Source organism: Coregonus clupeaformis, chromosome 19 (assembly GCF_020615455.1).
Source record: "Coregonus clupeaformis isolate EN_2021a chromosome 19, ASM2061545v1, whole genome shotgun sequence".
Taxonomy (NCBI): domain Eukaryota; kingdom Metazoa; phylum Chordata; class Actinopteri; order Salmoniformes; family Salmonidae; genus Coregonus; species Coregonus clupeaformis.
Window position 1 is genome coordinate 7,626,407 of NC_059210.1, and position 22,091 is coordinate 7,648,497.

Sequence of the window (22,091 nt, forward strand, 5' to 3'; positions counted from 1 at the left end):
TCCTAGAGCATCCAGAGCCTATATCAATCCATTGGTTGATATTGGAATCTCCTCCACCAGTAAATAGCCTCACATACCTTTCACTTAGAAAATGATACCCCTTCACATCCATGTGGCTACAACAATCCTTCCTCTAGCACTCTGCTCTCTAATGTATGGGTACCATTACATAAGACAATATAATATGGCCGTGGCCCCACTCTCCGAGGGTGTCTCAGGGGGAGTTGGCCGTGACCCCACTCTCCGAGGGTGTCTCAGGGGGAGTTGGCCGTGACCCCACTCTCCGAGGGTGTCTCAGGGGGAGTTGGCCGTGGCCCCACTCTCCGAGGGTGTCTCAGGGGGAGTTGGCCGTGGCCCCACTCTCCGAGGGTGTCTCAGGGGGAGTTGGCCGTGGCCCCACTCTCCGAGGGTGTCTCAGGGGGAGTTGGCCGTTACCCCACTTTCCGAGGGTGTCTCAGGGGGAGTTGGCCGTTACCCCACTCTCCGAGGGTGTCTTAGAAGGAGTTGGCCGTGACCCCACTTTCCGAGGGTGTCTTAGGGGAGTTGGCCGTTACACCCACTTTCCGAGGGTGTCTTAGAGGGAGTTGGCCGTGACCCCACTCTCCGAGGGTGTCTCAGAGGGAGTTGGCCGTTACACCACTTTCCGAGGGTGTCTCAGGGGGAGTTGGCCGTGGCCCCACTCTCCGAGGGTGTCTCAGGGGGAGTTGGCCGTTACACCACTTTCCGAGGGTGTCTCAGGGGAGTTGGCCGTTACACCACTCTCCGAGGGTGTCTCAGAAGGAGTTGGCCGTGACCCCACTCTCCGAGGGTGTCTCAGAAGGAGTTGGCCGTTACACCACTTTCCGAGGGTGTCTCAGAAGGAGTTGGCCGTGACCCCACTCTCCGAGGGTGTCTCAGAGGGAGTTGGCCGTTACACCACTTTCCGAGGGTGTCTCAGGGGGAGTTGGCCGTTACACCACTTTCCGAGGGTGTCTCAGGGGGAGTTGGCCGTTACACCACTTTCCGAGGGTGTCTCAGGGGGAGTTGGCCGTGACCCCACTCTCCGAGGGTGTCTCAGAGGGAGTTGGCCGTTACACCACTTTCCGAGGGTGTCTCAGGGGGAGTTGGCCGTGACCCCACTCTCCGAGGGTGTCTCAGGGGGAGTTGGCCGTGACCCCACTCTCCGAGGGTGCAAAAAACACATTTCCAGTTCACACATGCCTATAATACACACTTGGACATGTGTGGAACAGGACAAATATCAGCACCCACTAAATTATTATTATTATTATTATTATTATTATTATACCATAGAGCAGCTTTCATGCAGGCTACATTTGACATTTTAGTCGTTCAGCAGACACTCTTATCCAGAGCGAATTACAGTTAGATGAGTTAGTTAGCGTACACTCATTTTGACAAAATTGCATGTGAGGCCCCAGCAGAGTGATGTAATAACATTATCATATTTGTGTAATAATAGTGTGTACATTGTGACACCACATATAGTTCTAGGACTGACTGTCTGTCATTGTAAGTATGGACCATCCAAGATGAGGACTGATTGAACGCGTATGAGAAGGGGCTGAGAACTCAATTCAACTCAAGACCAAGCCCTACAGCCATTCAAGCTTTTGCATTCACTTAATTATATTATATAAGCCGTAAAAATGTAAGATTGATATGTAGAAGAAAATCATATTCTCACACAGTCATGCATAATACAGCTATAACTTATTTCCCTGAGAGTTGTACCCCAGTAGATTTTTCACCAGCAGCTGAAAATACGTAATACATTCATCCACCCACGCGTGCACGCACACACACAAACACGCACACACACACACACACAAACACGCACAAACACAACGCACACACACGCACACACACCTCTGTCCTCTAATCAGACAATCATCACCAGCATGCAGCCTGTGCCATTCTCCTTCCTACCCTATCAGACAGTCATCACCAGCATGCAGCCTGTGCCATTCTCCTTCCTACCCTATCAGACAGTCATCACCAGCATGCAGCCTGTGCCATTCTCCTTCCTACCCTATCAGACAGTCATCACCAGCATGCAGCCTGTGCCATTCTCCTTCCTACCCTTTCAGACAGTCATCACCAGCAGGGGTTCAAGGGGAGGGAGACTATTCCGCAGATGAACTGCGGGCAGGGCCAGGGAAATGAGGAAATCTAAATATGCGTCCCATTTGGGACACTGACTAAATGAACAGTCAACTGAACTATTTAAACATGATTCATGTGGCAGACACTTTCAGCCGATCCTGTACGTTGATTTCCAAGGATGGAGAGTGAGATTGGACAGCCCTGGCTCAGAGGATCTCATCTAAGGCCTGGATTCAATCAGATCAAGCGTTAACCGGCGATAGCAGACACCTGCATAGCTGATGTTTTGGTGGTGTCAGAGATGGAACTGAGCTGGAGCCGTCAAATCGGTGAGCAGCTGCTCTTGCGATCACTCTCACGAAGCCACACCCGCCCCACTTGCGTTAGAAGTACAGAATGAGAAAGTGTATATACATGATATATATATATATATATATATATATATATATATATATATATATATATATATATACATATAGTGGGGAGAACAAGTATTTGATACACTGCCGATTTTGCAGGTTTTCCTACTTACAAAGCATGTAGAGGTCTGTAATTTTTATCATAGGTACACTTCAACTGTGAGAGACGGAATCTAAAACAAAAATCCAGAAAATCACATTGTAGGATTTTTAAGTAATTAATTTGCATTTTATTGCAATGTCCGCTTTAGGGATAATGCCTGGAGCCACTTTGGACAGCTCTAACTCAGTTCCACTTCTGACATCGTCAAAACAACCGCCATGCGGATGTTGGCTAAAGCGGATCTGATATACGTCTATCTGTTCTCTGTCCTGCAATCTGCAATGAGCCATGCAATATAAACTCTTGTTTCTCTTTCCTCAGTGGAGAAAAGTCACTCAGTCAGACCAGGGGCATATATATATATATATGAGCTGACTCAGACACAAGCTAACGAGGCCTTCTATGCTAAACAAGTTTCAGTTCCCTCTGACAGAGTTCAGCTTTGGCAAAGAAAAGAAGGAGAAAGGACTTTATCATTTTTATTAAGTCTTTACAGTCCACATAACATCTCCAATACTGTAGCTTCAACAGCACAAACTGGGAGGCACAATCATTAATAAGTCATCCAAAAGTAATTTCAGCCTTGTGAAATCTGGTTCATTGCCACATTCTAATGATCACGAAAGTTGTGAAGATGACGTGGCTAAACACCATGGGACCACGCAGCCGTCATACCGCTCAGGAAGGAGACGCGTTCTGTCTCCTAGAGATGAACGTACTTTGGTGCGAAAAGTGCAAATCAATCCCAGAACAACAGCAAAGGACCTTGTGAAGATGCTGGAGGAAACAGGTACAAAAGCATCTATATCCACAGTAAAACGAGTCCTATATCGAAATAGCCTGAAAGGCCGCTCAGCAAGGAAGAAGCCACTGCTCCAAAACCGCCATAAAAAAGCCAGACTACGGTTTGCAACTGCACATGGTGACAAAGATCGTACTTTTTGGAGAAATGTCCTCTGGTCTGATGAAACAAAAATAGAACTGTTTGGCCATAATGACCATCGTTATGTTTGGAGGAAAAGGGGGCGCTTGCAAGCCGAAGAACACCATCCTAACCGTGAAGAACGGGGGTGGCAGCATCATGCTGTGCGGTGCTTTGTTATGTGGATATATTGAAGCAACATCTCAAGACATCAGTCAGGAAGTTAAAGCTTGGTCGCAAATGGGTCTTCCAAATGGACAATGACCCTAAGCATACTTCCAAAGCTGTGGCAAAATGGCTTAAGGACAACAAAGTCATGGTATTGGAGTGGCCATCACAAAGCCCTGACCTCAATCCTATAGAACATTTGTGGGCAGAACTGAAAAAGCGTGTGCGAGCAAGGAGGCCTACAAACCTGACTCAGTTACACCAGATCTGTCAGGAGGAATGGGCCAAAATTCACCCAACTTATTGTGGGAAGCTTGTGGAAGGCTACCCGAAATGTTTGACCCAAGTTAAACAATTGAAAGGCAATGCTACCAAATACTAATTGAGTCTATGTAAACTTCTGATCCACTGGGAATGTGATGAAATAAATAAAAGCTTAAATAAATCATTCTCTCTACTATTATTCTGACATTTCACATTCTTAAAATAAAGTGGTGATCCTAACTGACCTAAAACAGGGAATTTTTACTAGGATTAAATGTCAGGAATTGTGAAAAACTGAGTTTAAATATATTTGGCTAAGGTGTATGTAAACTTCCGACTACAACTGTATACTGAGGTACAGTGACCCTGATGAGGGCGGTGGGTAGCCTAGCGGTTGAGAGCGTTGGGCCAGTAACTGAAAGGTGACTGGTTTGAATCCCCGAGCCTACAATGTGAAAAATCTGTCAAGGCACTTAAACCTAATTGCTCCTGTAAGAGTCTCTGGATAAGACTGTCTGCTAAATGACTAAAATGTAAATGTAATGTTTACGTTAGGGCTGGGCAGTTGTCCAGGCTGAGTGATGAGGTCCAGGCTGGTGGCCAGCAGTTTTTCCCCCAGGATGGAGGTGAGGTAGTGGGCCATGACATCCTGCTGAGTCGGGGTACAGTGGTTCTCCAGAGACAGGATCACTGGGTACGGAGACACCTGGCACAGAATAGTCTCTCTCAAGGGTCTGGCATGCCAGCAAGACACAAGATAACCATACCAGCGATGTGGTCCTGTGTGGCTCAGTTTGGGTTCAATTCTCATAGGAGTCACATTCACATACTAAAAAATATAATCACGTTTCACAGTAAATAGCCCATTGCCAAGCTCGCAGAATCAAAGAGGCCCATCTCCCCTACAGTGCATAACACCTCTATTAGTGATGGTAGCCAATGAATTAGAATGTGCACAACACACCAGGAGGTACAGTAGAACCTTGAGGCAATGTTCTGTTTCCATTACCGTCCTAGTGAGTGGGGGGTGTCCTAAAATGTACACCGTATGTGTTCTGTATCTGTGGTGTGGTACCTCGAAGGCATGTTGCTCGACAGTAGCGATGACGTCCTTGAACAGGATCTTGCTGGTCAGAGTGTGGCCGTGGTAGACCACAGGCTCTGCGCCAGGACCGTCCCAGCAGTCGATCTCCAGACAGCGGCAACCTCTCCGCAGTGCACTGGGGACACAGAGAGAGACGGATGGACGAGCACGCACACAAGACGATTACTAGGAGGAGACGAAGGAGGACATCTACAGTTTACCAGCGACATACAGAGAACATCTAATACAAGTCATAATATACCCAAACCCAATTTCTTTCACAGTTTATCACTCAGGCTGTTTTACAGGACATTAAAGTTAATTCTGCAGACCCGTCAAAATAATTCATGTTTTTTCGATTATAATTTTTTTCTCCATTTTGCGTTATTCAGTACCAAAACGTTGAATGATTAATGAGTTAATAACCATCAAACCAAAATGTACAGCAATATAAAAGCACAGAAACAAAAAGGAGTGGGACATTTGAATAGATTTCCTTCAGGCACACAGACTTGTCACCCTGAATGTAACAGAAGTTTGATTCATTCTTGGTCTTTATACTGATTCAACTCTCCCTTTCCTCCCTATGCTCATCTGACAGCACAGAGTCACCTCCCCTTTTTTATTTATTTTTATTTATTTAACCTTTATTTAACCAGGTAAGCCAGTTGAGAACAAGTTCTCATTTACAACTGCGACCTGGCCAAGATAAAGCAAAGCAGTGCGATAAAAACAACAACACAGAGTTACATATGGGGTAAAACAAAACATAAAGTCAAAAATACAACAGAAAATATATATACAGTGTGTGCAAATGTAGCAAGTTATGGAGGTAAGGCAATAAATAGGCGATAGTGCAAAATAATTACAATTAGTATTAACACTGGAATGATAGATGTGCAAGAGATTATGTGCAAATAGAGATACTGGGGTGCAAATGAGCAAACATAAATAACAATATGGGGATGAGGTAGTTGGGTGGGCTAATTTCAGATGGGCTGTGTACAGGTGCAGTGATCGGTAAGGTGCTCTGACAACTGATGCTTAAAGTTAGTGAGGGAGATAAGTGTCTCTTTTTGCAATTCGTTCCAGTCATTGGCAGTAGAGAACTGGAAGGAATGGCGGCCAAAGGAGGTGTTGGCTTTGGGGATGACCAGTGAGATATACCTGCTGGAGCGCATACTACGGGTGGGTGTTGCTATGGTGACCAATGAGCTAAGATAATGCGGGGATTTGCCTAGCAGTGATTTATAGATGGCCTGGAGCCAGTGGGTTTGGCGACAAATATGTAGTGAGGACCAGCCAACAAGAGTGTACAGGTCACAGTGGTGTGTAGTGTATGGGGCTTTGGAGACAAAACGGATGGCACTGTGATAGACTACATACAATTTGCTGAGTAGAGTGTTGGAGGCTATTTTGTAAATGACATCGCCGAAGTCAAGGATCAGTAGGATAGTCAGTTTTACGAGGGCATGTTTGGCAGCTTGAGTGAAGGAGGCTTTGTTGCGAAATAGGAAGCCAATTCTAGATTTAACTTTGGATTGGAGATTCTTAATGTGAGTCTGGAAGGAGAGTTTACAGTCTAACCAGACACCTAGGTATTTGTAGTTGTCCACATACTCTAGGTCAGACCCGCCGAGAGTAGTGATTCTAGTCGGGTGGGCGGGTGCCAGCAGCGTTCGATTGAAGAGCATGCATTTAGTTTTACTAGTGTTTAAGAGCAGTTGGAGGCTACTGAAGGAGTGTTGTATGGCATTGAAGCTCGTTTGGAGGTTTGTTAACACAGTGTCCAATGAAGGGCCAGATGTATACAAAATGGTGTCGTCTGCGTAGAGGTGGATCTGAGAGTCACCAGCAGCAAGAGCGACATCATTGATATACACGGAGAAAAGAGTCGGCCCAAGAATTGAACCCTGTGGCACCCCCATAGAGACTGCCATAGGTCCAGACAACAGACCCTCCGATTTGACACATTGAACTCTATCTGAGAAGTAGTTGGTGAACCAGGCGAGGCAGTCATTTGAGAAACCAAGGCTATTTAGTCTGCCAATAAGAATGCGGTGGTTGACAGAGTTGAAAGCCTTGGCCAGGTCGATGAAGATGGCTGCACAGTACTGTCTATTATCGATCGCGGTTATAACATCGTTTAGGACCTTGAGCGTGGCTAAAGTGCACCCATGACCAGCTCGGAAACCGGATTGCATAGCGGAGAAGGTACGGTGGGAATCGAAATGGTCGGTGATCTGTTTGTTAACTTGACTTTCAAAAACTTTCGAAAGGCAGGGCAGGATGGATATAGGTCTGTAACAGTTTGGATCTAGAGTGTCACCCCCTTTGAAGAGGGGGATGACCGCGGCAGCTTTCCAATCTCTGGGGATCTCAGACGTTACGAAAGAGAGGTTGAACAGGCTAGTAATAGGGATTGCGACAATTTCGGCGGCTAGTTTTAGAAAGAAAGGGTCCAGATTGTCTAGCCCAGATGATTTGTAGGGGTCAAGATTTTGCAGCTCTTTCAGAACATCAGCTGTCTGAATTTGTGTGAAGGAAAAGCGGGGGGGGCATGGGCAAGTTGCAGCGGAGGGTGCAGAGCTAGTGCCCGGGGTAGTGGTAGCCAGGTGGAAAGCATGGCCAGCCGTAGCAAAATGCTTGTTGAAATTCTCGATTATTGTAGATTTATCGGTGGTGATAGTGTTTCCTAGCCTCAGTGCAGTGGGCAGCTGGGAGGAAGTGCTCTTATTCTCCATGGACTTTACAGTGTCCCAAAACTTTTTGGAGTTAGTGCAACAGGATGCAAATTTCTGTTTGAAAAAGTTAGCCTTTGCTTTCCTAACTGCCTGTGTATATTGGTTCCTAACTTCCCTGAAAAGTTGCTTATCGCGGGGGCTATTTGATGCTAATGCAGTACGCCACAGGATGTTTTTGTGCTGGTCAAGGGCAGTCAAGTCTGAGGAGAACCAGGGGCTAGATCTGTTCTTAGTTCTGTATTTTTTGAATGGGGCATGTTTATTTAAGATTGAGAGGAAATTACTTTTAAAGAACAACCAGGCATCCTCTACTGACGGAATGAGATTTATATCCATCCAGGATACCTGGGCCAGGTCAATTAGGAAGGCCTGCTCGCTAAAGTGTTTTAGGGAGCGTTTGACAGTGACAGTGACAGATGAGGGGTGGTCGTTTGACCGCGGACCCATTACGGACGCAGGCAATAAGGCAGTGATCGCTGAGATCCTGGTTGAAGACAGCGGAGGTGTATTTAGAGGGTAAGTTAGTCAGGATGATATCTATGAGGGTACCCATGTTTACGGATTTAGGGTTGTACCTGGTAGGTTCGTTGATAATTTGTGTGAGATTGAGGGCATCTAGTTTGGATTGTAGGATGGCTGGGGTGTTAAGCATATCCCAATTTAGGTCACCAAGCAGTACGAACTCTGAGGATAAATGGGGGCAATCAATTCACATATGGTGTCCAGGGCACAGCTGGGGGCTGAGGGGGGTCTGTAGCAAGCGGCAACATTGAGAGACTTATTTCTGGAAAGGTGGATTTTTAGAAGTAGAAGCTCAAACTGTTTGGGCTCAGACCTGGATAGTATGATAGAGCTCTGCAGGCTCTCTCTACAGTAGATTGCAACTCCACCCCCTTTGGCAGTTCTATCTTGACGAAAAATGTTATAGTTGGGGTTGGAAATTTCAGAATTTTTGGTGGCCTTCCTAAGCCAGGATTCAGACACTGCTAGAACATCAGGGTTGGCGGAGTGTGCTAACGCAGTGAATAACTCAAACTTAGGAAGTAGACTTCTGATATTAACATGCAGAAAACCAAGGCTTTTACGGTTACAGAAGTCAACAAATGATAGTTCCTGGGGAGTAGGAGTGATACTGGGGGCTGCAGGGCCTGGGTTAGCCTCTACATCACCAGAGGAACAGAGGAGGAGTAGAATAAGGATAGCTGAGTAAACCAGGCCTCCCCTCCCCAGTCACCTCCCCTTTCAATAGCTGAGTAAACCAGGCCTCCCCTCCCCAGTCACCTCCCCTTTCATTAGCTGAGTAAACTAGGCCTCCCCTCCCCAGTCACCTCCCCTTTCAATAGCTGAGTAAACCAGGCCTCCCCTCCCCAGTCACCTCCCCTTTCAATAGCTGAGTAAACCAGGCCTCCCCACCAGACCTCCCCTCCCCAGTCATCTCCCCAGTCACCTCCCCTTTCATTAGCTGAGTAAACCAGGCCTCCCCCACCAGACCTCCCCTCCCCAGTCATCTCCCCAGTCACCTCCCCTTTCAATAGCTGAGTAAACCAGGCCTCCCCTCCCCAGTCACCTCCCCTTTCAATAGCTGAGTAAACCAGGCCTCCCCTCCCCAGTCACCTCCCCCTTTCAATAGCTGAGTAAACCAGGCCTCCCCCACTCCTCCCCAGTCCTCCCCAGTCACCTCCCCTTTCAATAGCTGAGTAAACCAGGCCTCCCCTCCCCAGTCACCTCCCCTTTCAATAGCTGAGTAAACCAGGCCTCCCCTCCCCAGTCACCTCCCCCTTTCATTAGCTGAGTAAACCAGGCCTCCCCCCAGACCTCCCCCAGTCATCTCCCAGTCACCTCCCCTTTCAATAGCTGAGTAAACCAGGCCTCCCCTCCCCAGTCACCTCCCCTTTCAATAGCTGAGTAAACCAGGCCTCCCCTCCCCAGTCACCTCCCCTTTCATTAGCTGAGTAAACCAGGCCTCCACAGACCTCCCCTCCCCAGTCACCTCCCCTTTCAATAGCTGAGTAAACCAGGCCTCCCCACCAGACCTCCCTCCCCAGTCATCTCCCCAGTCACCTCCCCTTTCATTAGCTGAGTAAACCAGGCCTCCCCACCAGACATCCCCCTCCCCAGTCATCTCCCCAGTCACCTCCCCCTTTCATTAGCTGGGTAAACCAGGCCTCCCCACCAGACCTCCCCTCCCCAGTCACCTCCCCTTTCATTAGCTGAGTAAACCAGGCCTCCCCCACCAGACCTCCCCTCCCCAGTCATCTCCCCAGTCACCTCCCCTTTCAATAGCTGAGTAAACCAGGCCTCCCCTCCCCAGTCTCCCCCACCAGACCTCCCCTCCCCAGTCATCTCCCCAGTCACCTCCCCTTTCATTAGCTGAGTAAACCAGGCCTCCCCCACCAGACCTCCCCTCCCCAGTCACCTCCCCCAGTCACCTCCCCTTTCAATAGCTGAGTAAACCAGGCCTCCTCCCCAGTCTCCCCCACCAGACCTCCCCTCCCCAGTCATCTCCCCAGTCACCTCCCCTTTCATTAGCTGAGTAAACCAGGCTCCCCACCAGACCTCCTCCCCAGTCACCTCCCCAGTCACCTCCCCTTTCAATAGCTGAGTAAACCAGGCCTCCCCTCCCCAGTCTCCCCCACCAGACCTCCCTCCCCAGTCATCTCCCCAGTCACCTCCCCTTTCATTAGCTGAGTAAACCAGGCTCCCCCACCAGGCCTCCTCCCCCAGTCTCCCCCACCAGACCTCCCCTCCCCAGTCATCTCCCCAGTCACCTCCCCTTTCATTAGCTGAGTAAACCAGCCCCCCCCACCAGACCTCCCCTCCCCAGTCATCTCCCCAGTCACCTCCCCTTTCATTAGCTGAGTAAACCAGGCCTCCCCTCCCCAGTCATCTCCCCAGTCACTCAATTAGTGGGCTTTACTACAGTATATTACAGACAAGGGGGTGACGTGGGCGCATCCCGAATTACACCCTAGTCTCTAAATAGTGCGCTACTTTTGACCAGAGCCCTCAAAAGTAGTGCACTATATAGGGAATAGGGTGCCATTTTGGAAGCAGACATTGTATTAGACAGGAGTGAAAGAGTACTCTATATATTATACACAGAGGAAAGACAGTATATTACAGGAGAGAGAGTACTCTACTGGTCTCAGAGGGCCAATAAGGCCCCAGTTCTGCTGCCATCAGACCCTTTCTCACTCAGTTCACCTCCATTGTCCTTTAGTGAGAGGATGCATTACTGAATATGAAGGAAAGACTGAGAGCAGACACTCTGGTTTGGGAGGAGAGGGTTTAAACTTTAAGAATGGCAGTGGATATACAACCAGCAGAAGCCATTCCTAACTAGTGTTATTACCTGACATAGGTAGTGTTTTTACCTGACATAGGTAGTGTTATTACCTTATTTTTTTGTCATTGGGAATCGAACCCACAACCCTGGCGTTGCAAACGCCATGCTCTACCAACTGAGCTACATCCCTGCCGGCCATTCCCTCCCCTACCCCGGACGACGCTGGGCCAATTGTGCCGCCACATGGGTCTCCCAGTCGCGGCCGGCTACGACAGAGCCTGGATTCGAACCAGGATCTCTAGTGGCACAGCCACAGCCACAGCCTTAGACCACTGCGCCACTCATTACCTGACAAATGTAGTGTTCTTACCTGACATAGGCGTCCAGGGTGCTCTTGCCGACCAGCTGGTCCCCAGTGAGGTAGGTATTGTGAGAAGAAGAGATGAAGTAGTGACAAAGAGGCTGGTCCATATCCTGGTACACAGACGTGTGTATCTGGTCAAACACTCTACAATCTTTAGACTCCATGTATCTGTAGAATCCCTCGAACGTCATGGTCCTGTTCTCTTTAGCTGCCAGGGATACACAGAGGTTGGGTTAAAAGCCATCAACAACAAACAAACAAACGCATCACTCAGTCGGATGTGCTACTTTACTTGCGTGAGTAGTTCAGTTGGTAGAGCATGGCGTTTGCAACGCCAGGGTTGTGGGTTCGATTCCCACGTGGGGGGGGCCAGTATGAAAAATGTATGCACTCACTAACTGCAAGTCGCTCTGGATAAGAGCGTCTGCTAAATGACTAAAATGTTTTTTTTTTAAACGAGAGAAGGGAGTATTTCACAATTGAGAAAGAGTCTTCGTGTGCTTGTCTACTGATGAGCTTGACTTTCTTTGTATTAGTCGATGTCTCATCTTGTCAGACTGAGGCCTCTATGCCTGAGCAGAGCATGTTGTCGCAGGGTGGCATTTCCATTGTGCTGTTTGTATAGCGGCAGGAGATGCTAAAAAAAGACTTGTGTCCGTTCTAATTTAAAACAAGCCGTGTCATCACGTGACTCAGCTGAGGCTAACAAATGCCTGGAGGGGGACAGTCATACATAACTACTGTACTGTAACCATACAAGGAAGTGAACAAGGAAACCTAATTAATTGTGCATCATGATAGGACAGAACAGTACCAAGTCCTGCCCCCCTGCCCCTTCACTCACCTGTCTCCTCAATCTCGTATCTGTCAATCAAGCCCTCCGCTGTCTCCTGATTGGCTGCTGCCTCCATCTGCTCCATGTGTAGGAACCTGAGGAGGGCGGAGGCGGCCAGAGTATTCCCTCCGGAGGAGGAGGAGTAGCATTGGTAGATGTTCTGGATCTCTGACCTTCTGGAGGTGAGGGCTTTGCTCTTCTTCATTCTCCCCCAGTAGGCAGAGCCCTCAGGCCCCGTGACCCAGGTCTCACCCTGGCCCCTGTGGAAACTTTATTGTGTTTTAATCCTCAATGGTTTTTAATGTGTGGTATTGTTGTAGTCACATGGCTCAGGTAACTTGTTTTTTAAAATTGTCAAATACAATTCATTCCTTCTTTAAGACACAGTCACCATGGGCCCACTGGGACATAGAAGGGACTCATAGTTTACAGTTGATAATAGTTTACAGTTGATAATAGTTTACAGTTGATAATAGTTTACAGTTTATAATAGTTTACAGTTTATAATAGTTTACAGTTTATACTAGTTTACAGTTTATAATAGTTTACAGTTTATAATAGTTTACAGTTTATAATAGTTTACAGTTTATACTAGTTTACAGTTTATAATAGTTTACAGTTGATAATAGTTTACAGTTTATAATACTCATACTGTAGTTGACATAATCCTAGATCCTAAGGCTTTATCAAACTCTGATGACGACTAATGTACTGTGTCTCTGTTCTATGGAAGTGCTTGAATGCTCATTGGGAATGGCATTGTTAGCAGCACTGACTGTGACACATAGACAGATATGCTGGTTCAAAGGAACATGAAAAAGACAGGTGCCTCTATCGAGTCCACTGACTCCAAAGTGGCACTCTTTTTTCAATGACATTGACCTGAAAATGTAATGCTGTGGCACCAATCAAATGTAGGCCGACTGTTAATAATACACAGGGATTAGCTGTGATGAAGTGTCACTCTTCCGGGTGCAGATGTAACATTTACCTTTAGCTGAGTGCTAGGATGTTATTTGTCTCTCCTCCACCGACTCAGAAGAGGGGGATGACAGGGAATCGGGGGTGCTTGTTCTCAGAGAGGAATGCTTCCCATCTCTCTCTTTCCTCAGACACGCAGGGGAGAACAGCCTGGGTGACTCCTCCTGTCTCTCTCTCTCTTTCTCTCTCTCCTGTTTCCCTCTGTTCGGCAGCCCTTCAACATTTCAAACACATGCCTTACATACTGTTGTCTCGGCTCACCGTGTGCTGCTCAGTGTGCTAGCATTGCCTCCCACTGTAGTCTCCTGCTGGGGATGTCATCGCCTCAGTGTGCTATAGCCTACAAACCCCGCCAGCACTGACACTGGTGTCATTCACTTTTCATAACTCTGTATTCCACCACAGTTCCCCTCAGATTGTTTCATGTCTGTACGTGGCAAGTAGCATCTACTGTTGTGAAAGTATGGTTAGTAGTATCTACTGTTGTGAGTATGGTTAGGGATAACATGCAGTACAACCTACCTTATACTGATTCCTGTGGTTTAGTAGCATGAAGCACAGCCAGAAAACTGCTCAACTAAGCTGGCAATGGAACACTAATGGAATGTTTGGAACTGTTGCTGCCCTGGTGCTTGAGAAATGTGTTCGCATTCTGTGTTCCAATTCTATGGTTTTCATTGTGATGTAAAAGAACATGACATTCCTTTACAATAGACCTTGGCTAAGTCGATTATGTCACAATGGGGGGCTGTCCTCTCTCTTCTTTCACAGAGATCAGAGATACTTTTCCTTGACGGCTTCCAATAGTTTGGATTTCTTTGAACTTTTTGGCAAACTCATTAAATCAACTTTTCTTTTTCGTTGCACGACACAAAACCACTCCCAATTTTTTGTTTTTCCCTTTCCCGTTGTGTGTAAATCATGTTTGGACAGAGCTTATTGAACACACTAGACTAGCCCACCTGTAAACTGGACTTCTGCAATGACAAATGACTCAACTCTCTCAGTGTGTGGCTGGCTGTGAGAGTGCTGTGTGAAGAGCCACACCCAGATGTGGAGGTGTGGATGGGTCACTGAACTGGTCACGTATGATAGATATCCCATTATACAATATGTAGATACTAGTCATCACCTATCAAACATACTGAAACCATTTACGTTCCATGTATTTCATTCCAGCTATTGCAATGAGCCCATCCTCCTATAGCTCCTCCCAAACGGCACCCTATTCCCTATATAGTGCACTACTTTTGAGGTTAATATGGAGAATAGTTTTTAATATAGTATTTTAAAGAGCAGGTTGGCATTTATTGTCACGAATCTTGCCCTGGAGGCAGCTGTGCAGAGTGGTCACTAGCTGGCACAGCCACAAAGTCATAAAATCAGATTTTAAACCTCTGTTACAGGTCTGAGGCATAAAACCAAGAAAACAGATCATGTGTTCCTGTAAAACAGGATAAATAATGAGACAGAGAAAAGTTGTCTTGTGTCCAGAAATCTGAAGAAGTGAGGTCACGATCACTGTAAAAAGGTCACCAACCAGCAGATCTACTGGCGCCACCTAGTGGTACCAACACATATCAGTGCATGTCAGTGCAGAAAGCTTGGAGGACTTCCAAAAAAAGCAAAAGTAATGGTTATGACTAAATAAATATATTTTTAATCGTACAAATAAAAAACTCCTCACTAAATCCTAATCTTAACCCTAACCTTAACCACACTGCTAACCCTAATGCCAAACCCTAATCTTTAAATTAAGACCAAAAAAACCATTTTCGTTTTCATTAATTGTTACAATATAGGCAATTTCGACTTTGCAGCTGGCCCACCTAGCGGAAATCGCTCAGTTCTGCTTCCAGGACAAGATTCATGACAATAAACGTCAACCTACTTTTAAAGATGAGAGGAAATTGCCCTCATAAAACATGAAGCCATTCATTTCTTTCCCTATAAATGCTGAATGAGTTCATTATTAAACACGTACAGTGGCCCAGATAGAACACATGGAGCTGGCGACACTCTCAATCACATACCTCAGAGACAGTGGGTCAGTGCAAACAGTGGTGGTCTACAAGGTGGGGGTTAGACAGTCCTCTACTCTACTATTATCCAATAGGATTGACCTGCGCTAGCTTTATCACCAGACTAGAGACTGAGCTGTCTGTAAGCACAAAAGGATCAAACCTGCTTTGCTGTAGAAACACTTCATAAACTCCAACACTGCGCCACGGAGAGTTGTGCTGTTATAAAACTATAAACCACACACACACACACACACACACACACACACACACACACACACGCACACGCACGCACACGCACACGCACACGCACACACACACACACACACACACACACACACACACACACACAGTCTGTAATCCATAGATCAAAGACTTCATTTAATAGGACACAATTTTACGTTGGCGTTGAGGAGAGAAAGAGAGAGTGTGTGTGTGTGTGCATGTATGTGTGTGTGTGTGTGTGTGTGTGTGTGTGTGTGTGTGTGTGTGTGTGTGTGTGTGTGTGTGTGCATGTGTGTGTGTGTGCGTGTGTGTGTGTGTGTGTGTGTGTGTGTGTGTGTGTGTGTGTGTGTGTGTGTGTGTGTGTGTGTGTGTGTGTGTGTGTGTGTGTGCATGTGTGTGTGTGTGCGTGTGTGTGTGTGTGTGTGTGTGAGTGTGTGTGTGTGTGTGTGTGTGTGTGTGGGTGGGTGGGGGGGGCATTGCTGGATATAAATACTTGATGAATATAGAGCATCTTTAGATACATGTACAGTCCATCATCTCCTCTCCTGCTCTCAGATTTACAATCTAGGAGACACCAAAACATTCAGACATAGCAAGGACATCGTCTACTTGTCGAGAAGGGGTGTGTGTGTGTGTGTGTGTGTGTGTGTGTGTGTGTGTGTGTGTGTGTGTGTGTGTGTGTGTGTGTGTGCGAGCATGTGTTTGTGTGTGTGTGTGTCTGCGTGCATGCATGCGTGCGTGTGTGTGTGTATGTCTGCGTGCGTGCGTGTGTGTGTGTGTGTGTCTGCGTGCGTGTGTGTGTGTGTGTGGGTCTGCGTGCGTGCATGTGTGTGTATGTCTTCGTGCGTGTGTGCGTGTGTGTGTGTGTGTGTGTGTGTGTCTGCGTGCGTGTGTGCGTGCGTGCGTGTGTGTGTGTGTGTGTCTGCGTGCGTGTGTGTGTGTTGGGGTACTTATAAATGGGTGGGGAAGGACAGCATTTCAACACCTCACTGCCCTGTTGGGAATCAGAGGCTATGTACAACAGAAGGGCACATAAGGATACCGACGAAGCCTAATGATGACAAAGTGCTAAAACGCAGGAGTTAATGTGCCAGAGTAAAGAGGAGAGCCATATAAATGACGCAATTAAAGTGAAACTTAATTTGAGCAAGCTAAAGCTATAAGGCGTGAAATACTTTTCTTATCTGTTTAATGGGATGCTGTCTGATGGTGAAAATATTGGAGAGAGAGAGATGAGACGCAGAATATATATTAAATAGAGGTATCGATGACTTCCAATTATTTTTGATGTGAAGTGAATGCTGAAATGCAACCACTATACTCACATGTGATTCATATGCATCAGTTTATATGCATCAGTTTCTATGCATCAGTTTCTATGCATTAGTTTCTATGCATTAGTTTCTATGCATTAGTTTCTATGCATTAGTTTCTATGCATTAGTTTCTATGCATCAGTTTCTATGCATTAGTTTCTATGCATCGATTCCAATGCATTAGTTTCTTAACCTTGTGTTTTGACGCTAACCTGACAAAAATAGCTCTGTTCTAAAGTAGCGTTCGAAACAGTTTTTGTTCATTAGAAGTTGAAAAAGTGATGCAAATTATACACTATTAGTGTACGTCTGGAAAAGTGAGCTCCTTGAATCATTTTTCTAATTTGCAGATCAGGAAAACTGTGAAACTCAATTAATGAATGCATTATTGAATTAGTCTGTATTTGTGCTTTAACCAGCTCCTTCAAAGAGGAACCTCGACTGAACCTTTCCCGTCAGTGAGCAGTGACACACACATCCATTCAACTTTGAAATATTTAATAAACGCTATATTAATCGTTCTATGGACTGGCTTTATTTAATTAGTTTGTCTTCTCCTGGACTACAACCTCAACTGTCACTGTTAGTTAAAACCCTCCCGCAATATTAAGCTGATCCATCCCCCCAAAAAAAGAGAAAAAAATAAAAAAAATAAAAAAATAAAAAAATTCCCGGGGTCCTAGGGTCAAAATGACCCGCCACTGCTTTAAAGAAAGTCTCACTGCCTCCTTCTCACAAATGATCCAAAAAATATAAAAATTTAATAAAGTTGGTTCAACACAGTGGCGGGTCATTTTGACCCTAGGACAACGGGAGGGTTTTAACACTGTATTACACTTTTCTTTGTTATTTTATAAACTATTACATTTTAATCAAAGATATGTATTTCAAGTATCCTGAATGAATACAGTTTTTTGTTCAGCTGGGTTTCTTTCTGTGTGATTTGGGATCATCACGTCGCTTCGAGGGCATACCACTCTCTCTCTCTCTGTCTGAGTTGACATAGATGTCAAAACACGCGTGAAGGAGGAGCCTATCGTTGTTAATGAGTCAAACACAGACCTATGCCGAGGACAGACCTTGTCTTTTGTCTTTATTTTTATTTATTTTTTAAAGCAGCCATGGAAACAGCCTGGTCCGACGTGATACGACATGAGTCCTGAAGCTGCCATGTCCCTGTAGGTTGAGGATGTGGTCCTCTGTAGCTCAGCTGGTAGAGCACGGCGCTTGTAACGCCAAGGTAGTGGGTTCGATCCCCGGGACCACCCATACACAAAAAATGTATGCACGTGTGACTGTAAGTCGCTTTGAATAAAAGCGTCTGCTAAATGGCATATTATTATATTTTAGGATGGGAAGGTTAAGAAAACGTAATAATTCCATGCGGAAGCGTTAGAACATAAAATAATTCATGGGACCAGCGCCGTTGTTGGATTCTACTGGAACAGCAGTGAAAACGTGACCAGCGGTCGGGAAATGCAGCAATATTATTTTTTTAAACATCTAAATGAATAGAATGACGGTAAAGCAGTTACACTATACAGTATATACAAAAGTATGTGGACACCCCTTCACATTTGTGGATTTGGCTATTTCAGCCAGATCAGTTACACTATACACTATATACAGAAATATGTGGACACCCCTTCAAATTTGTGGATTTGGCTATTTCAGCCAGATTCGTTGCTGACAGTTGTGTGAAATCGAGCACACTGCCATGCATTCTCCATAGACAAACATTGTCTGCTACTGTAAATGACTGAAATGTAAATTAAATGAATCACGCTTCACCATCTGGCAGACTAATCTGGATTTGGCGGTTGCCAGGACAACGCTACCTATCCCAATGCCAACTGTAAAGTTTGGTGGAGGAGGAATAATGGTCTAGGGGTGTTTTTCATGGTTCAGGCTAGGCCCCTTAGTTCCAGTGAAGGGAAATCTTAATGCTACAGCATACAATGACATTCTAGACGATTCTGTGCTTCCAACTTTGTGGCAACAGTTTGGGGAAGGCTCTTTCCTGTTTCAGAATGACAATGCCCCCGTGCACAAAGCGAGGTCCGTACAAAAATGGTTTGTCGAGATCGGTATGGAAGAACTTGATTGGACTGCACAGAGCCCTGACCTCAACCCCATTGAACACCTTTGGGATGAATTTGAACGCTGACTGCGAGCCAGGCCTAATCTCCCAACATCACTTATGCTCTTGTGGCTGAATGGAAGCAAGTCCCTGCAGCAATGTTCTGACATCTAGAGGAAAGCCTTCCCAGAAGAGTGGAGGCTGTTATAGCAGCAAAGGGGGGACCAACACCATGTGCCCATGATTTTGGAATGAGATGTTCGACGAGCAGGTGTCCAAATGTTTTTTGGTCATGTAGTGTTTGTTATGTGTTCGCTGAGTAGTTAGCTGACATTTACTACGATTGTGTTTATTTTTCACTTTGATGGTATAACAGCTGTCCATCGAAGACCAGAAGACTGGTCTCGGCACCAGTGTAACAGATGTGATCGTACTTCGTAACTCTCTTTCATTGTGTTTTTAAAGAAAGGACTGTCCACCAATGGTCCCAGTTGATCTGTAGTTTATTCTGACGACACAAGGAAGCCCATTAGATGGTAATTAGTCTATTAGCATGGAAATAACTATGAATTAGCAGGGCTAATGTGATTATTACAATTAGAGCATGCTCGCTAACTCACTCTTACAGCAATAACATACAGTACAAAAGCACATCTATATATACATCAGGACATGTACACAGCGAACTCGTACACATTGTAAATATAAAAGTAGAATACAGTATTTCAGAACTTGACCTAACGCTTACATGTCAATATCAGACTGGTTAGAATTGACATTCGCGATCTCCCCCATCTGCAAGCATGACCAATTGATATGTAAATTAAACCAACCAATAGGGATAAATACAAATGTAATACATATTTCTGCAGTGTCAAGTGGAAACAAAACCAACCCTGTTACATTGGCAAACTTTCTGTGCGGCTACCACTCACTCCCAGTCATTCAGAATGCGGAAGCTGGTCCCTTGTTGAATAGAGGCACAAAGAGTTCTGGGATATTAGAATCCTCTTGTCTTGACCTGTAAATGTTGAACCTAGCCTGTAGTGCAGTACAAGATCTGGGGAAAACACACTTTTCACTTCAAATTGAACAGACTTTTGTTAAGTTGTATTCGGTTGTAAGGTCATGAACAATGTAAAAAAGACACCCTTCTTTTTCCAAAATGGAGTAATTTTATTATGAAAAATATTACATTTCATCAGTAAAATGTATGCATGCATGACTGTAAATCCCGTTGGATAAAAGCGTCTGCTAAATGGTATATATTCGATTATCAGAGTAGTGACAGAGTGACAGAAGAGACCTTATTAGGTCCATAGAGATTTGGTTTATCTGAAGTAAACTGTAACTGCCTAAGCCCCTTACAGTGGGGGAAAAAAGTATTTAGTCAGCCACCAATTGTGCAAGTTCTCCCACTTAAAAAGATGAGAGAGGCCTGTAATTTTCATCATAGGTACACGTCAACTATGACAGACAAATTGAGAAAAAAAATCCAGAAAATCACATTGTAGGATTTTTAATGAATTTATTTGCAAATTATGGTGGAAAATAAGTATTTGGTCAGCTACAAACAAGCAAGATTTCTGGCTCTCACAGACCTGTAACTTCTTCTTTAAGAGGCTCCTCTGTCCTCCACTCGTTACCTGTATTAATGGCACCTGTTTGAACTTGTTATCAGTATAAAAGACACCTGTCCACAACCTCAAACAGTCACACTCCAAACTCCACTATGGCCAAGACCAAAGAGCTGTCAAAGGACACCAGAAACAAAATTGTAGACCTGCACCAGGCTGGGAAGACTGAATCTGCAATAGGTAAGCAGCTTGGTTTGAAGAAATCAACTGTGGGAGAAATTATTAGGAAATGGAAGACATACAAGACCACTGATAATCTCCCTCGATCTGGGGCTCCACGCAAGATCTCACCCCGTGGGGTCAAAATGATCACAAGAACGGTGAGCAAAAATCCCAGAACCACACGGGGGGACCTAGTGAATGACCTGCAGAGAGCTGGGACCAAAGTAACAAAGCCTACCATCAGTAACACACTACGCCGCCAGGGACTCAGATCCTGCAGTGCCAGACATGTCCCCCTGCTTAAGCCATTACATGTCCAGGCCCGTCTGAAGTTTGCTAGAGTGCATTTGGATGATCCAGAAGAGGATTGGGAGAATGTCATATGGTCAGATGAAACCAAAATATAACTTTTTGGTAAAAACTCAACTCGTCGTGTTTGGAGGACAAAGAATGCTGAGTTGCATCCAAAGAACACCATACCTACTGTGAAGCATGGGGGTGGAAACATCATGCTTTGGGGCTGTTTTTCTGCAAAGGGACCAGGACGACTGATCCGTGTAAAGGAAAGAATGAATGGGGCCATGTATCGTGAGATTTTGAGTGAAAACCTCCTTCCATCAGCAAGGGCATTGAAGATGAAACGTGGCTGGGTCTTTCAGCATGACAATGATCCCAAACACACCGCCCGGGCAACGAAGGAGTGGCTTCGTAAGAAGCATTTCAAGGTCCTGGAGTGGCCTAGCCAGTCTCCAGATCTCAACCCCATAGAAAATCTTTGGAAGGAGTTGAAAGTCTGTGTTGCCCAGCGACAGCCGCAAAACATCACTGCTCTAGAGGAGATCTGCATGGAGGAATGGGCCAAAATACCAGCAACAGTGTGTGAAAACCTTGTGAAGACTTACAGAAAACGTTTGACCTGTGTCATTGCCAACAAAGGGTATATAACAAAGTATTGAGAAACTTTTGTTATTGACCAAATACTTATTTTCCACCATAATTTGCAAATAAATTCATTAAAAATCCTACAATTTGATTTTCTGGAGAAAAAAAATCTCATTTTGTCTGTCATAGTTGACATGTACCTATGATGAAAATTACAGGCCTCTCTCATCTTTTTAAGTGGGAGAACTTGCACAATTGGTGGCTGACTGAATACTTTTTTCCCCCACTGTATGTGCCAAGAATGAACAAGCCACTGTGATAGAAGGCGATGCCGGTAAGAACCATGAATAAGCCTGAGTCTAAACATCCTTGTATTCTTAAATAAAAAACATCCAATAAACTTAGCCTGCTGCCTTTGGCACAAAAGCTTAAAATATGCAAATGTATATTAATCAGACTCAATTTGGGCAGTTGTTATTTACTTACTCTGAGT

At 45.4% G+C, this 22,091-nt stretch overlaps 1 protein-coding gene across 1 annotated transcript in view; it reads right to left on the reverse strand.

The window, feature by feature from the left end:
• Positions 1 to 13,898, reverse strand: part of LOC121531550 (1-phosphatidylinositol 4,5-bisphosphate phosphodiesterase zeta-1) — a 40,096-nt gene extending 26,198 nt beyond the window's left edge. The window contains exons 1-6 of the mRNA XM_041836807.2: positions 13,799 to 13,898; positions 13,287 to 13,490; positions 12,305 to 12,564; positions 11,467 to 11,668; positions 5,058 to 5,202; positions 4,533 to 4,688 (exon numbers count right to left, since the gene is read on the reverse strand). Coding sequence (XP_041692741.1) covers positions 4,533 to 4,688; positions 5,058 to 5,202; positions 11,467 to 11,668; positions 12,305 to 12,500 — 699 coding nt within the window. The 5' untranslated portion in view covers positions 12,501 to 12,564; positions 13,287 to 13,490; positions 13,799 to 13,898. The remainder of the gene's footprint in view (positions 1 to 4,532; positions 4,689 to 5,057; positions 5,203 to 11,466; positions 11,669 to 12,304; positions 12,565 to 13,286; positions 13,491 to 13,798) is intronic.
• Between the last annotated feature and the right edge of the window lie 8,193 nt (positions 13,899 to 22,091).